Here is a 17,384-nt window from a genome sequence, read left to right as displayed (position 1 = left end):
TGATCAACCCTGGCTGGGTCACCTGAGGGAGGGGGTATGATTGTTGAAAGACCCGAAATCCCTGATGATCTCAGGCACATCACTGAAGATGTGTCCCAGTGCATCTTAGGCTGTATCTTTTCACTCCAATCCGATAACTGAAGATGAGGAATGCAATTTCAACAACAGAATTGAAGAGATCACACAGTATAGCCTACTGCGTTAAAATGATCTTTAACTGAACCCTAACCTCCAGGCCTTGACTCTTCTGCACAATTTGTTTCCCTATGTATGTATCCCTGTCTGCAGCAAAAATAAGTTGGTGTATACCTACAGAGTGCTCCGGACACACTCTGGAAACTACACTGTTCAGGTACACATGCACGCACGCACGCGCGCGCACACACACACACACACACACACACACACACACACACACACACACACACACACACACATACACACACACACACACACACACACACACACGCATGGTCGCACACATGCACACACGCGCACGCACACGCACGCACGCACGCACGCACGCACGCACGCACGCACGCACGCACGCACGCACGCACGCACGCACGCACGCACGCACGCACGCACGCACACACACACACACACACACACACACACACACACGCACACGCACACACAAATGCTTAGCTCAACACGTAATTTTCACAAAATATGTCTTTGTTTTATTTATGTGCAGTGAAATGATGTGTAAAATATGTAGGCTACTGAAACAGTACTTGTTTGACACTCATTACCTAACCTACCTAAGGGTTCCCAAACCTTTCAGGCCGTGACCCCACAAAATAATCATATTTGAACTGGGGACCCCCCACCCTAATTTGGGGTCATTTGGGGACCCCCCCAGTTTGCGAACCACTGACCTAACCCAGGGGTTCTCAACCCGTGGGTCGCGACCCCTCGGGGGGGCGCCAAATTATTTTAGGGGGTCCCCACATTCTTTCACGATTTTTCAAAAATAGCAGACCTATGAGCTTGTAGATCTGCTATTTTTAAATAGCTAAATTATAACAATGCTTAAAACACCAAAAGGGGTTCCCGCCCAAAATGGTTTAAGGTTATTGTAGCAGTCAATTTATATTGGGGGTCGGGAGGGGGCGGGGCGGGGGTCCCGAGATGTTGCCAAAGCATTTTCGGGGGTCCCCGGCCAAAAACGTTGAGAACCACTGACCTAACCTATAAGCATGTCAACATATTGGACCTTACACTGTATGCATGCCAACACATACACACTACTTGAGAGTGGATGTTGTAGCACTGCCGTGCGTGTAACAGCAGGCCAACAAACCTTTCCATGCAATTATGTTCTTCTCTTTGTAGACTACAGCAGGTGTGGAGGAGACATTCTTTAAAACCTTGGACGATCTGATCCACCACTTCAAGAGAAAGGACCAGGGCCTGACCATGCATCTGCGCCATTCTATCAAAAGAAAGACTGCACTGCTGATCCGCCAACCCAGAATAGAAGAGCCCCCATCCAGAATACAAGAGTCCCTACACAAATTAGTTGAGGAATATGTAGAGAAGACACAGGTGCAGCTCGGACAACTACAGCCTCTGGTTGACGATGAGTGTGGACTATATGCAAGTATGTCACCTATTTCGGTGCATATTATAGCATGACATTCCCTTCACTGAATAGGAAGGCGCACGCTTTTATTGTCTCTGCCAGGCTGGATGGTCCGAACACCGGATGGCTGGAGACTATGTATTCGCCCCTGTTAGTGTTTCTGTGTCCGTGTGTGTCTGTGTGCGGTGTGTGTCCGTGAGTGTCTGTGTGTGCATTCACAGTTCACACATGTACAAATGGAACATTCCAACATTTAGTGTATGTGGTCATTTCAGTTTTCATGTTTGTTATGTTGTATGTTTATCTTGTTTCTCCCAGTCAGTGATGTGTAAGAAAGCAAAGAGCCCATGGCCCATGCTCTGTCTCTCTGTCCCGTAGATGTAGATGTAGATGTAGATGTAGATGTAGATGTAGATGTAGATGTAGAGAAGACACGGCAGCAGCTCGGACAACTACAGCCTCTGGTGGACGACGATTCTGACAAGTTGACATTCCTTTACTTATTGAATAGGAAGGCACAAGCTTTTATTGTCTCTGCCAGGCTGGATGGCCCAAGACTATGTTTTTGCCTGTGTGTCCGTGTGTTCATGTGCGTTTGTGTGCATGCACAAATGTAACGTGGAACATTCCACATTTAGTGTGTGGACCTTTCAGTTATCATGTTTATCTGTTTCTCCCAGTCAGCTCTGTCTCTCTGTCCTGTAGATGTTCCTGGCACAGAGGATTATGTTGATGTCCTGCCCCCCTGACCCAGCAGCCCATCGCTGACCTCTGATTCATCACTTGGTGTGGCTGAGGTGTTATCGTCACCATTGATGAGGAAACACGCTTAGTATTAACAAAAGAGAGAGAGAGATTCAATTTATTGTCAATGTACAGTACAAGTACAGCACAGCGAAAAGTATTTTCGCATCTCACCAATAGTGCAAACATGTCAGTAAAGAGGAGGATACATTAATTACAGTAGTACAGTAGTAACAGTAATGGGCTGAGCAGTAGTCATTTAAATAAATAAATAAATAAGGATATGAGAAGGAAGAGAAAAAAACATGATCTGTCCATATTGCACGTAGCCCTTTTGAGAAAAAAAACATGAGAAAGCCCTTTTGAGAAAAGAAAAAAAAGAAAAAGAAAAAGAAAAAGAAAGCCCTTTTGAGAAAAAAAAATGATCTGTCCATATTGCACGTAGCCCTTTTGCACGTGGCCCAATGCACAAAGTGCTAAAGGACGCTTCCAAAGGAGACAAAAGTTGGAAAACACGTTTAAGCAAATTATGGAACTATACGTCTTTGGTTGACCATATTGGCCCGGTTTCTCAAAGTGTCCTTTGAGAAACCGGGCCAGACTTACTGTCTATGGCTTCACGGTTATGCTTTTTGTTTTGGTCTTTAGTTTTCAAATCGGTTGACAATACAGTCGGCTAAGTGAATTACAGCTGCTGCAGTTCTTTGGAAGTGTTTATGTTTATTTGTCTGTTGTTGACATGCTGTTTCCAAATGGCCTAAGGCAGGGGTAGGCAACCTGCTGCTCTAGAGCCGCATGTGGCTCTAAGGCCCTCTCCCATGGCTCCCAGTTGCTAGGGCAAAGAAGTATGAAAAGGAATAAGAGGTTTTCTTTTCCTTTTTTTATTTTACTTTTTTTTACATTTCAATCATAATTTATTATTGTAGTATGCATAAAGTTATTCTTTCATTTTGATATTGCAAAACAATGTTGCCTATACACCAGATAAAAATAAGAAATGTATGAATGCCAAGACATCTTTGTTTGTTTTCACCACCAATGCTGCATGCTGGCTTACTGGTATACTTGACGCATAATACTGCCGGTTCAAGTCTAAAGGGCATTTCTTTTGTCGTCTCACTTTGACACTTTCATGCAGTGTACCGTACATGAATCAAGAAGCAAGACCTCAGCTTGAAACATTTAGTTAAAGCTTAACTGACCATAAGTGCATGGTCCCTGATGGTGAAGGGGTAGAATAATGAATTTGTCACCCCTGTCGGCCCCTTTGTTAGTTTGTTATCAGAGGAGATCTATTCTTGCACTGTGTAATCAATTTGCGTTCACTTCCAATGCTCAGCATTGGTTTGTCACGCATTTCCTCACTGTTTTTGTTTGTTCTTTCTTTACTTTTGTTATACTCGCTTTGGCATTTCTACTATTTCTTTTGGAATGTTTTCTCATTGATTAAAAATCTTTACGACTTGAAATAATTCAGTGTTTTAGACTGGTGTAACACAAGATGTGAAAACAGACACATTACTCCCTTTTGCAGATTGAATTGCATCCAAGATGCCTATCAATATAGACGTTTACTTGACACAAACCATCAGGCCAATAGCCATCATGAGCCATCATCGTGACGTGTATACAGCATAATAATTAACATAACCGCAATGTAGACGGAACAGCCCGAGCCGTCGTGTGGAAGGCCTCTTAGAATGCTGCTATCTAAAGACTCTCAGTGCTGTCTGTTCTTCTGCAAAGGTACACGGCACAACCCTGAGTGTTAGCTGTACTATATGAGAGGGTATTTTAGTTAAATTGACTGAATTAGCTGGAGTATTACACTATTCATTTATCAACATCTTTAGATTATTAGTTGGAGAAAGTATTTGCCACAAACTGCAGCTAAAACGTTTGTCTGCCAGTATGAGTGCTCATTTGTACAAACTGTATAAGCAAAGGGCTTTCTTTCCCCTGCATGATACCGTGTGTTTTATAATAGCCTTTCTTTTCTTTCTTTTTTTTACCAAAGCATTTACCACAAACATTACAAGAAAAGTGCTTTGCACTTGAATGGAATGAAAAGTGCATGAATGGCCATGCACTTTTGAGTGTTTGTGCAAACACAAACATTGAATGCCATTGACAATGATCGGGCAGTTTTTTTTTTTTTTACCTATGAAAGGTATAGGCCTCGTCTGTGTTAACTAAAGCCTACCCAGACAATAGCGTCACGAGGCGTCTCTTCCGGGTTTTTAAACAGCTGGTGGATGGAAATGACGGCTTCAACTTGAAGCGTTGGTAAAAAAATCACACCCATGTGAACTGAGTGGTGTAAGGTCTTATATAGCCTGATCAGCTCTGATCTGACGTAATGAAATCACACCCGGATGTGATTTCACAACTGGCTTTTTTTGTGCAGAAAAAATGAGCATGGTTGCTACGGTCATCCAGTTCACCCGGGTGTGATTTAATTACGTCAGAAATTATTTTGAACATAGCAACCATGCTCATTTTTTCCTGCACACAAAAGCCAGTTGTAGGAGTGGTTTACACCACTCAAAAACAGATACGCTTTGCCTGTGAGCGTCATTTCCATCCATCAGCTGTTTAAAACCCCGGAAGAGACGCATCCTCTAGGCTGCATCTTGGCGCTTCTGGACGCGACTGTTTGGGCGCCCTAACGCGCTCTGGCGCGGTTATAGTAGCCTATACCTTAATGGCTTTTTTTAAATGACTGACCCGAATGGGAGGGACCCATGACATTGTTACCGAGATCCGAGTAGAGTGGTCATAAAAATAGACACACGAGGACGCTAAATTGGACCCGTGGTGGGAAAATAGCCCCAACAAGCTCATAAAGTCATGAGCTTGTCTGTAATTTGTTTTAGACTTGCTAATCTGAGGCAGGCAGGCAGGCAGGCAGGCAGGCAGGCAGACAGACAGACAGACAGACAGACAGACAGACAGACAGACAGACAGACAGACAGACAGACAGACAGACAGACAGACAGACAGACAGACAGACAGACAGACAGACAGACAGACAGGAGGGCGGGAGGGGGGCTCTCCATCTCTGCAGTAAGCACCTCTCCTGGGAGAGCAGCAAGTGCCAATCTCTGTTCTCTTGTTGACAGAAAGAGAGAGAGAGAGAGAGAGGGAGAGAGAGAGGGAGAGAGAGAGAGAGAGAGAGAGAGGGAGAGAGGGAGAGAGAGAGGGAGGGAGGGAGGGAGGGAGAGAGAGAGAGAGAGAGAGGGAGAGAGAGAGGGAGGGAGGGAGGGAGGGAGAGAGGAGTCTTGTTTTGTTTGTTAAAAGGCTAAAATGACAGAGCAAGCATCTAAAAAACAAGGACTTAAAAAGTGTCGGAGTGCCACTTTCTGCATCGATGGATTCAGCTTCACCATTGGTAAGAGGAGTGTGTGTGTGTGTGTGTGTGTGTGTGTGTGTGTGTGTGTGTGTGTGTGTGTGTGTGTGTGTGTGTGTGTGTGTGTGTGTGTGTTCTATTATATTAGAATATAGATTTATGCCTGATTTATAGCGTCGTACACAGAGAAAATGTCGATCTACAAGCTGACAACTCAAGATTGAAGATCAACTATTTTCCGGCTTTTGGCTTACAGTTAGAATTAAGTATAGCAGTGACGTGTGCGTTAGAGTGTGTCCGCGGCAAAACAGACATAAATCCCTGAGAACCAAATAGACTTCAACAATTGCGGCCTCGCCCTAAAGGGCGTGCACGCATCCACCTTGTTGACGGCAGACTGCTGGGCGAGCGCTGGTGCTTTGGCATGGATCAACATGGAATGAATTCTGTACTGGCCATATAAGGAGCATGTCTTGAGTGTACAGGGTTTGATGAGGTCAGATCAATATATGAAATGTCAGAACAGGTCAGCTACATATGGAGATCTAAGGGTGGTAGCGGGGACATTCTCTTGAGTGTACAGGGTTTGATGAGGGCCGGGCCTTAATTTTCGGGCCTGTTGAGAACTCTAGTTTTCGCCGGCTGCCGGGCGCGGCTGCACTAATAACTTTGGAGCAGGCCTGTTTAGAGTTTGAATGGACAGGTATCAGTCAAAAGGGAGACATCAAAGAGGAAGGATGGATGGGGAAGGATCAACATATGGAATGTCAGAACAGGTTCTGACATATCCAGATATGGAGATCTAAGGGTTTTGAGTCATACACTGACTGACTGCCCGTTTTCATAGTAAATGCAACCTGCGTCGCAATTAACGTTATTATATCATGGTGGCATTAAATCATGCAAAGTTCATGGGAAGACCAAAGACGTATGATATGCTCTATAATGTGTAGCCTACCGTTGGAACAATAGGCTATTGAACTGATGGCATGGCACCTGGCCATTGAACTGATGGCATGGCACCTGGCCATTGAACTGATGGCATGGCACCTGGCCATTGAACTGATGACATGGCACCTGGCCATTGAACTGATGGCATGGCACCTGGCCATTGAACTGATGGCATGGCCATTGAACTGATGGCATGGCACCTGGCCATTGAACTGATGGCATGGCACCTGGCCATTGAACTGATGACATGGCAACTGGCTGCCATAGTCAACAGAAAAACAATCTGCAATGTAATGGACCAATATCCAGTTTTGGTCCCAAAATAATATTTGGTGCTTTTATCACAAAATTAATGATTGCTGTGATATTTTCAGCTGCCCCACAGCCCACACCCCTCTTTTAGCAATTGACATGAACAGTTACCGCACGCACGCACGCACGCACACACGCAGTCACACACATGAGTGGGTGCATCCTTGGGTACCTTCTACAGTTGTCAATCATGTACAGTATACTGTAGGGAGACTATGCTTTCAGGCTCACATGGAAAAGCATGAATAATGCTGCATTCACATGGGATCAGGCAAGCGGTAGACGGCAAACCGGAAGTAATTTTTTTAGTGGACGGGAGCAGAACTGTAAACGGAACAGGGCGGCACAACAGCCCGGCAGTCAGAACCGGCGACGGTAGCGGCAGACGGCATCAAAAAATATTTAATCTTTTTACCGTTCCGTGCCGTCCAGCAGGTTTTGCCGTCACCGCTTGCCTGATTCCATGTGAATGCAGCATGAAAGCTCCCCGATTATTACTTTTATTTTGTTGTGATATTTTATATTGAAACATAAAAGAAGAGTTTGTCATTTATTGTTGTACTTTAATATATTTTGATGAAAAGCATTTTTTGTTATATTTGGAAAAATATACCCAACGTTGGTGATGGTGTGATATTCAACGTTATAGTGTTCTAGGCCTATGGGGTATTTCTGGGGCGTCTTTAGCTCAACGGAAGGCAACATGGAGTCAACGGGAGGCGATGGCGACGCGTGATTGCATTGGCAAGCTTTCCCCGAGATTCCTTGCAAAGCATAGCGGACGCAAAACGGAAGAACGGAAAGGGGCCAATCAGAGGTGCGTGCCTTCAAGATTCCGCTTGACTTCCTCCTCCCGTTGCAGACAGGTCGCTCCAACAAACTGCAGCGGCCAATGAGGCATCTATATATTTTTATTATGTGTGTGTACCCCATAGCGATGACTTGATTGGCTGAGCACAAAAAGTGAGGACTGAAAATTGAGGACGCCAATTGTGATTGGCCGGAATGTGATGATGTGTGATGATAAGAGCACACCTCACTTCACACGGGTGTGATTTTTCAAAGAAAGAACGAAAGAAAGAAAGAAAGAAAGAAAGAAAGAAAGAAAGAAAGAAAGAAAAAAAGAAAGAAAGAAAGAAAGAAAGAGACACACATTAGAAGAACAATGTCAGTCAAGGGATGTGTGTTTTCACCCTAACATGGTTAAAATGGAGTTTGAAAGTACAATGGGTTTATATAGGAAGGGTCTGATAATATCAAATATCTAAATACTGCATCAAGACTTGATTCTGAACTTAAAAACTGTCTGGGGTGCACACAACAGCCTGAGTAGACAAACGATCCATTCAATGCAGGCGTATACTCTCAATGGAAATGAAAAACATTAAATAATAATAATAATAATAATAATAATAATAATAATAATAATAATAATAATAATAATAATAATAATAATAATAATAATATAAAAAAGAAATTAATTAATAAATTGCTTTCTCGCTCTCCAAAAACACGCTCCACGCTGACCTTGTCAAAACGGAGGGCGAAAGGATTGGGCAGAGTGCCAAGTTCTGCGCTGAGTGGCACTTATATGAGCTCTCTCTCTCTCTCTGTGTGTGTGTGTGTGTGTGTGTGTGTGTGTGTGTGTGTGTGTGTGTGTGTGTGTGTGTGTGTGTGTCACTGTGGGATGCCTTCTGGCATAATCAGTATCGTTCTGATTGGAGGATCGGGGTGCAGGGGGACCAATCAAAGTTGTTTTGTGAGGTGAGGATGTGTGCAGTCTAATGCCTTTTTCCTTTGTGAATGAATAACCTACTTCATGCAAGAACGGGACTACTTTTGTGTGACAAAATGTATAACACAAATTGCTGTGAGGATATTTTATTTTATTTCTTTGCTTTTTTTTATGTGAAAAGTGGTTAAGAGTGTCAGTGTGTGTGTGTGTGTGTGTGTGTGTGTGTGTGTGTGTGTGTGTGTGTGTGTGTGTGTGTGTGTGTGTGTGTGTGTGAGTGTGTGTGTGTGTGTGTGTGTGTGTGTGTGTGTGTGTGTGTGTGTGTGTGAGAGAGAGAGAGAGAGAGAGAGAGAGAGAGAGAGTGTAATTGCGGGGGGGGGGGGGGGGGGAGCTGCTTGATCATAGTCACCATGGGGACCGTTAGGGACATATGTGACATCATTCTGTGTGTGTGTGTGTGTGTGTGTGTGTGTGTGTGTGTGTGTGTGTGTGTGTGTGTGTGTGTGTGTGTGTGTGTGTGTGTGTGTGTGTGCGTGCGTGTGTGTGCATGTGTGCTTGCGTGCATGCGTGCGTGTGAGTGCGTGTGTCTATACGCGTGTGCATGTGTGTGTTTTCCAGCCTGTTGCTATTGGTACCCGAGCAGTCTGTGGAGACCTCATTACACACACACTAGGGGTCAGGGATTTTCCTGGCAGTGAGAGTGTATAGGCAACCGAGGGTTAATCAGCATTGTTGTGTTTTGGTGTTGAGGTGCTTGTGGGCAAACAATAAACATGCAGGTGTGTGTGTGTGTGTGTGTGTGTGTGTGTGTGTGTGTGTGTGTGTGTGTGTGTGTGTGTGTGTGTGTGTGTGTGTGTGTGTGTGTGTGTGTGTGTGTGTGTGTGTGTGTGACAGACAGACAGACAGACAGACAGACAGACAGACAGACAGACAGACAGACAGACAGACAGACAGACAGACAGACAGACCGTCTTTCCTGTTCTTCTGACATTGATACAGTACAGAATTAATTTCATATGTTGATCACGCCAAAGTGCCAGTGTTCGTGTGCGTGCAGCCGTGCAAGGGCGAGGTCGCTTCTCGCCCTCAGGACGTCTTACTGGTATTTCCTGTATTTTATTTAGTTCATTATGTTCAAATTCAGTGTTGACGTGTGTGTGTGACAGATGTGCAGGGGCCATTTAGCAAAATACGGAACACAATGTGTCACATATTGCTTCAATACGTAGTCTCGCGTAGCCAGACAACTATTCCAGTCTGGAACTACACCTCCCGAAATCCAAATAATGAAGCTGCTATTCACGAAAATATTTAAAATATATTTTTTTTAATTTCCTTTTCTGCTGAGCAATAAGCTATATATGCTTAGATGTTTTCTATTTATATTAGGATGAATTTGCGCGACTGTAAAGACGAAACGGAAGTGGGGAGAATGCTCCATTTCCGCTTTGTATTTTACTCATGATAGCTTTTCCATTGCTCCAGACTGTATATGACGGTAGCATTTTGGAAATTGCGAGAGGCAACAGTCTGGCAACGCGAGACTATTCAATACGGGACGCATCATTTTCAAATAAAGGGCGATTCCGTATTTCATGGGACGGGTGATAACCCTTAACCTGACTCCGCCAGATGGGGCAGCAGAGCGTACACTCAGCAGCAGCTAGAAGCTAGAAGCTGCTGCTAGAAGCTGCTAGAAGCTGCTGCTAGAAGCTAGAAGCTGCTGCTGATTGGCCAGGACGTTTTGTGGCCGGGCATCAAGTCTGCCTGAGAGTTCCCAGATGGGAGCAGGAGGGGGGAACCCAGTGTACTCTCTGCTGCCCCATCTGGCGGAGTCAGGTTAGATAACCCTAGCAATAGGTGCAACAACTTGTAGATCTGTAAATGTTTTAACCTTTTCAGGCATTAACCTCTACTCGCTGGTTGTTTATCGTTCTCTGTCTGCAGTTGCCAATGAGGCTGGTGAGAGGAATCGACGGACGCGGTCTCGCTTCACACGTAAGTTTGAACACCATCATTTCTGTCAGGCAGAAACCTCCCATCTCCATATTTGAACTTTTTTGTCTTTTCTCCATAAATTAACACCCTACTTGATCATAGGCTATCGATACAGCATACATGGACAACTGGTGGCCCGGGGGCCACTCACACTCATTTAATGTGGCCCGCAGGTTAATATCGGAATATAATATTGATAATATTGTTAAATTCCAAACATGCAAGCATGACCTGCTTTATTACTTCAGTTTATTAGTAGCTGAATGACTCATTTTAAAATGTATTGTCTTTTCTTTTAAGTCCACTATATTTGTATTTTAGTTCAGAAAGTAAACATTGAAATTAAATTAAAATAATTACTTTTCCAATTCAAAAATACCAAATATAATTCAGGACTCCAGTTCAAATATAACAAAGAATACATACTGTGGAAAAAAAGAAAAGTGAAAAAAGTACAGTACTTATTTGCTGTCCACTGCTTGGTCAAAGCATTAACCCTTCCTTAGTGTGAGGAGAGAGCCCATTGTAGCAAAGCACATCACTTAAGTAAATGCACTGCCATGTACAGGTATGCTGATCATACTGTATAGGTACCGGTAACATGCAATAGAGCTGAGTTCAAATGATTACTAGGGGGCAGATTACCGAGTTGAAACTATATGTGCATGTACAGTAACTCTCAGAGATTGCATTACAGTCAGGATTTATTTAAGTGACCAAGACCGAAGGGACTTCTTGGTCCTTTTTCTTTGATCAAAATGCACGGAAATTTCTACACGTGAACTTTGGACCTATACAGACAAAAAAACTGGGGGCATGATTCAGGCTAACTGTCATATGTTATATTGTCATATTGTCATGTTTCATATTGTCATATTGTCATGTTTCATATTGTCATATTGTCATGTTCAACGACGTTGACAATAAGGAAAAACCGCGTGGGTCGCCAGCAATACGTTTAAAGACTGAATTAAGGCCCCTCCTTTCATTCACATGCACCATTTTATGTGCAGGCTCTCAGTCCCAGAATGCACTGTGGAACGCCATCACAGTGGGCGTGGCCATGAAGGACGGAGACAATCAGCGAGGCATCCTGATCGACCAGCGCAGCCCCGAGGACATCCTGACCGACCCACTGCCTGGCCTAGACATGCCCGACGCCATGGAGAAGACTGCTAACAGGTCTGATACTGTCTGATGATTGATTGATTGATTGATTATACTACAATATTTTATATTTTTGTATGGAGGGACAGACAGTAGGCTGACAGGAAATGGGGAGAGAGATGGGGGGAAGACATGCAGTAAGGGCCGTCGGGATCGGGAGTCGAACCCGCGGCACACTGCCAGACTGGATTACCAGCCAAGGTGCCTGAACCATTGAGCCATGGCCCAGGACATTATACTACAGTTGTTGGCTGTTTTGTTTATGTGCGCCGCACCCTCATGTACATAACATATCCTTAATCCTGCTCAGTGGTTTGATCCGTTTGGGAAACCTCCGCTTGGTGAGTGGCATTTAGTTTTCACTCAACGCAACCGCAGAAAGATTGATTCATACTAAGACATGTAACGATTCACTCAACTCACAATATGATTCCAATCACGATATTAGGTACACAATATGATTATGAAAAAGGGGTTTTTGTCCAACCAAAAAACAGCAACCATGGGTGCAAAGAGGGGAACAACCACGGGCGGGACTTAAAGGGTCAATTGGCTTCCTTGATGCATTAACGAGCGTCAATGAGCTTCAGTTGGTCACTCCAGATCACTCCAAACCTACAGATGAGTGAATAGCTAGGTCAATGAAGGCATAATTTTTTTGGTGGGGGTGGGGGGGGTCGTGGGGGGGTTGTATTTATGTGATGGACTTTTAACCATGTCACTCATCCATTATTTCCACATCACTGACATGGACGCACGCACGCACGCACGCACGCCCGCACGCACGCACGCACGCACGCACGCACGCACGCACGCACGCACGCACGCACGCACGCACGCACGCACACACACACACAGGAACCAATTGAGTTGCATGGTCATTCATTTAATGAGACTGATTATATGCAGAATGTCAGGATTTGATCTAAAAACGGAGGGAGGGGAAAGGGGGACCTAATTATCATTAAGGGAACGTGTGTGTGTGTGTAACTGTGTGTGTGCGTGCGTGTGTGCGTGCGTGTTTGCACGCCATGACCTCTAGTTTGTATAAATAGAGGAGGATGCTGATTGGACATGCACGTTAAATGTCCATCAAGGCTCTTGACACAACATATTTCATGCTCTGCTGCCAGCGGTCTATCTCCATTACAGTAACGCAGTGGTTCCCAGCGGTCTATCTCCATTACAGTAACGCAGTGGTTCCCAGCGGTCTATCTCCATTACAGTAACGCAGTGGTTCCCAGCGGTCTATCTCCATTACAGTAACACAGTGGTTCTCAGCGGTCTATCTCCATTACAGTAACGCAGTGGTTCTCAGCGGTCTATCTCCATTACAGTAACGCAGTGGTTCCCAGCGGTCTATCTCCATTACAGTAACGCAGTGGTTCCCAGCGGTCTATCTCCATTACAGTAACACAGTGGTTCCCAGCGGTCTATCTCCATTACAGTAACGCAGTGGTTCTCAGCGGTCTTTCTCCATTACAGTAACGCAGTGGTTCCCAGCGGTCTATCTCCATTACAGTAACGCAGTGGTTCCCAGCGGTCTATCTCCATTACAGTAACACAGTGGTTCCCAGCGGTCTATCTCCATTACAGTAACACAGTGGTTCCCAGCGGTCTATCTCCATTACAGTAACGCAGTGGTTCCCAGCGGTCTATCTCCATTACAGTAACGCAGTGGTTCCCAGCGGTCTATCTCCATTACAGTAACGCAGTGGTTCCCAGCGGTCTATCTCCATTACAGTAACACAGTGGTTCCCAGCGGTCTTTCTCCATTACAGTAACGCAGTGGTTCCCAGCGGTCTATCTCCATTACAGTAACGCAGTGGTTCCCAGCGGTCTATCTCCATTACAGTAACACAGTGGTTCCCAGCGGTCTATCTCCATTACAGTAACACAGTGGTTCCCAGCGGTCTATCTCCATTACAGTAACGCAGTGGTTCCCAGCGGTCTTTCTCCATTACAGTAACGCAGTGGTTCCCAGCGGTCTATCTCCATTACAGTAACGCAGTGGTTCCCAGCGGTCTATCTCCATTACAGTAACGCAGTGGTTCCCAGCGGTCTATCTCCATTACAGTAACGCAGTGGTTCCCAGCGGTCTTTCTCCATTACAGTAACGCAGTGGTTCCCAGCGGTCTATCTCCATTACAGTAACACAGTGGTTCCCAGCGGTCTATCTCCATTACAGTAACGCAGTGGTTCCCAGCGGTCTATCTCCATTACAGTAACACAGTGGTTCCCAGCGGTCTATCTCCATTACAGTAACACAGTGGTTCTCAGCGGTCTATCTCCATTACAGTAACGCAGTGGTTCCCAGCGGTCTATCTCCATTACAGTAACGCAGTGGTTCCCAGCGGTCTATCTCCATTACAGTAACACAGTGGTTCCCAGCGGTCTATCTCCATTACAGTAACACAGTGGTTCTCAGCGGTCTATCTCCATTACAGTAACGCAGTGGTTCCCAGCGGTCTATCTCCATTACAGTAACGCAGTGGTTCCCAGCGGTCTATCTCCATTACAGTAACGCAGTGGTTCCCAGCGGTCTTTCTCCATTACAGTAACGCAGTGGTTCCCAGCGGTCTATCTCCATTACAGTAACGCAGTGGTTCCCAGCGGTCTATCTCCATTACAGTAACGCAGTGGTTCCCAGCGGTCTATCTCCATTACAGTAACGCAGTGGTTCCCAGCGGTCTATCTCCATTACAGTAACGCAGTGGTTCCCAGCGGTCTATCTCCATTACAGTAACGCAGTGGTTCCCAGCGGTCTATCTCCATTACAGTAACACAGTGGTTCCCAGCGGTCTATCTCCATTACAGTAACGCAGTGGTTCCCAGCGGTCTATCTCCATTACAGTAACGCAGTGGTTCCCAGCGGTCTATCTCCATTACAGTAACACAGTGGTTCCCAGCGGTCTATCTCCATTACAGTAACGCAGTGGTTCTCAGCGGTCTTTCTCCATTACAGTAACGCAGTGGTTCCCAGCGGTCTATCTCCATTACAGTAACGCAGTGGTTCCCAGCGGTCTATCTCCATTACAGTAACACAGTGGTTCCCAGCGGTCTATCTCCATTACAGTAACACAGTGGTTCCCAGCGGTCTATCTCCATTACAGTAACACAGTGGTTCCCAGCGGTCTATCTCCATTACAGTAACACAGTGGTTCCCAGCGGTCTATCTCCATTACAGTAACGCAGTGGTTCCCAGCGGTCTATCTCCATTACAGTAACGCAGTGGTTCCCAGCGGTCTATCTCCATTACAGTAACGCAGTGGTTCCCAGCGGTCTATCTCCATTACAGTAACGCAGTGGTTCCCAGCGGTCTTTCTCCATTACAGTAACGCAGTGGTTCCCAGCGGTCTATCTCCATTACAGTAACGCAGTGGTTCCCAGCGGTCTATCTCCATTACAGTAACGCAGTGGTTCCCAGCGGTCTTTCTCCATTACAGTAACGCAGTGGTTCCCAGCGGTCTATCTCCATTACAGTAACGCAGTGGTTCCCAGCGGTCTATCTCCATTACAGTAACGCAGTGGTTCCCAGCGGTCTATCTCCATTACAGTAACGCAGTGGTTCCCAGCGGTCTATCTCCATTACAGTAACGCAGTGGTTCCCAGCGGTCTATCTCCATTACAGTAACGCAGTGGTTCCCAGCGGTCTTTCTCCATTACAGTAACGCAGTGGTTCCCAGCGGTCTATCTCCATTACAGTAACGCAGTGGTTCCCAAACTGTTGTCATATCAGGGACCCCCAAATTCACACTAATTAGCCTGCCCCATTTGAAAAGATATGCCAGGGACAGATACAACTCTCTCCTTGTGAGAGTTCCAGGGGGTCCCCAGCTAAATGACAGTTTTGAACCAAAATGGACCCTTATGGGTCTGTAACTCTGAGAGTGTATACACATTTGTACACTCTCAGAGTGAAATTAACATTGATTTTACAATATAAATTGGGGGTCCCAGGGATAGAAATGCCATTAAATGGGGATGTGTAGACTAATGCATGTCAAACTGGGGGTCCTTCAAATTAAACAGGTTGAGAATCTTCTCTTATAGGGGGTCCCTGGCATATCTTTTCAAATGGGGGGTCTGTGGGCCAATTAGTGTCAATTTGGGGGTCCTTGACATGGAAAGGTTTGGGAACCCATTGCCTTAGATCCCAGTAATCACAGCGAGACCCATTTGCGAGCTTGCAGATCTGCTATTTTCAGCTATTAAATGTTTATTTTTGTCGGGGAAAAACCATTGTGCGGCAGAGCATGAAGCCAAGCACGAGAGGGGAACGTCTCATGCAGCTTCACCCAGCAGAAGGCTGTAAAAGTAAAAGGATAGATCTAACAGACCTTCGCCTCTCATTTATTATTGAAATTGTAATTGATGAACTGGCCTTGGTGTGTGTGTTGTGTGTGCGTGTGTGTGTGTGTGTGTGTGTGTGTGTGTGTGTGTGTGTGTGTGTGTGTGTGTGTGTGTGTGTGAGCGTGTTTGTCTAGATTTCTCTCTGGGTGGAAAGGGACCCTCTCTGTGGAGGGCTTCTCTGGTCATCCGTTGAAAGCAGGCCCTGTGCGGTGCAGACAGGTGACAGTGGTGTCACTTACACATCATTCATGGTCTTGACTGTGTCCAACCAGCCGATAAAGATGCATTTACCAGCGAGACTCTCTGCTCTCCTCTGCTAAATGCATGGAAAACATGCATGGCTGCATGACGTGCATGTACATGTCATCACAATAGCTTTAATGGCTTGCTAATTTTATAAGTGAAATGTTTATTTTTAATACAATTGTTTTTTTTTGTTTGTTAAAATAATTATTGTTAACATGAATCATCTTGCATTGTGTTCCACTGTTCTTGGAATTGAGAGTATGCACATGCCGACATGCGTCACTTTTCCACCGGGACACACCCCCTCATCTAGACTAGTATTATTAGTACTGTACATTTGGAGGCCATCGATATTGTCCTTTTCTTTTTGCTGAGGTTTGCGTGATCTGCGCAAAAGGACAGTTAACCCATTTTGGGCGGGAACCCCTTTTGGTGTTTTAAACTATGTTATAATTTAGCTATTGAAAAATAGCAGATCTACAAGCTCATAGCGCGCCACCGAGTGGCGCGCTATGAGCTTGTAGGTCTGCTATTTTTGAAAAATCGTGAAAATATTTATTTCAGAAAACTGGAGGATTTAGAAGGATTTTTAAAAATGTTGAGGTCAGGCCTAAATGGGTCAAATGATAAGGGACAATATCGGTGGCACCCAACTGTATGTTCCGCATTGTTCAATAAAAAAACATTTCAACCCATGTGGCCATTTTCTCAGAATGCATCTAGTACGCCCAAAAATCTACAAGCTCACAGCGCGTCGCGTTGTTCAATTGGTTTATAATCAGAGTCAGATTATCCTTATCTTTATTGCATACATGTGTCAAGTTGCACAAGCACCACCGAGATCGGAGATATTTCCCTCTCCATCTCCCTCTGTGTTACTTACAAAACATTGTTTATATACGCCTGCAATGATGCAGGTTGCAGGAGTTCCGAAAGGCAGCGCA

At 45.1% G+C, this 17,384-nt stretch overlaps 1 protein-coding gene across 1 annotated transcript in view; it reads left to right on the top strand.

Moving 5' to 3' along the window:
* Positions 1-5,638: 5,638 nt before the first annotated feature.
* The window catches only part of pde1ca (phosphodiesterase 1C, calmodulin-dependent a), a gene marked incomplete at both ends in the record, with an annotated part of 32,817 nt that continues 21,071 nt past the window's right edge, over positions 5,639-17,384 (top strand). The window contains 3 exons of the mRNA XM_079497441.1: positions 5,639-5,723; positions 10,624-10,674; positions 11,688-11,856. Coding sequence (XP_079353567.1) covers positions 5,639-5,723; positions 10,624-10,674; positions 11,688-11,856 — 305 coding nt within the window. The remainder of the gene's footprint in view (positions 5,724-10,623; positions 10,675-11,687; positions 11,857-17,384) is intronic.

The sequence above is a fragment of the Electrona antarctica genome (assembly GCF_951216825.1).
Source record: "Electrona antarctica genome assembly, chromosome: 1".
Classification (NCBI taxonomy): domain Eukaryota; kingdom Metazoa; phylum Chordata; class Actinopteri; order Myctophiformes; family Myctophidae; genus Electrona; species Electrona antarctica.
Note: the sequence above shows the minus strand (reverse complement) of the source record. Positions and strands in the feature narration are given on the sequence as shown.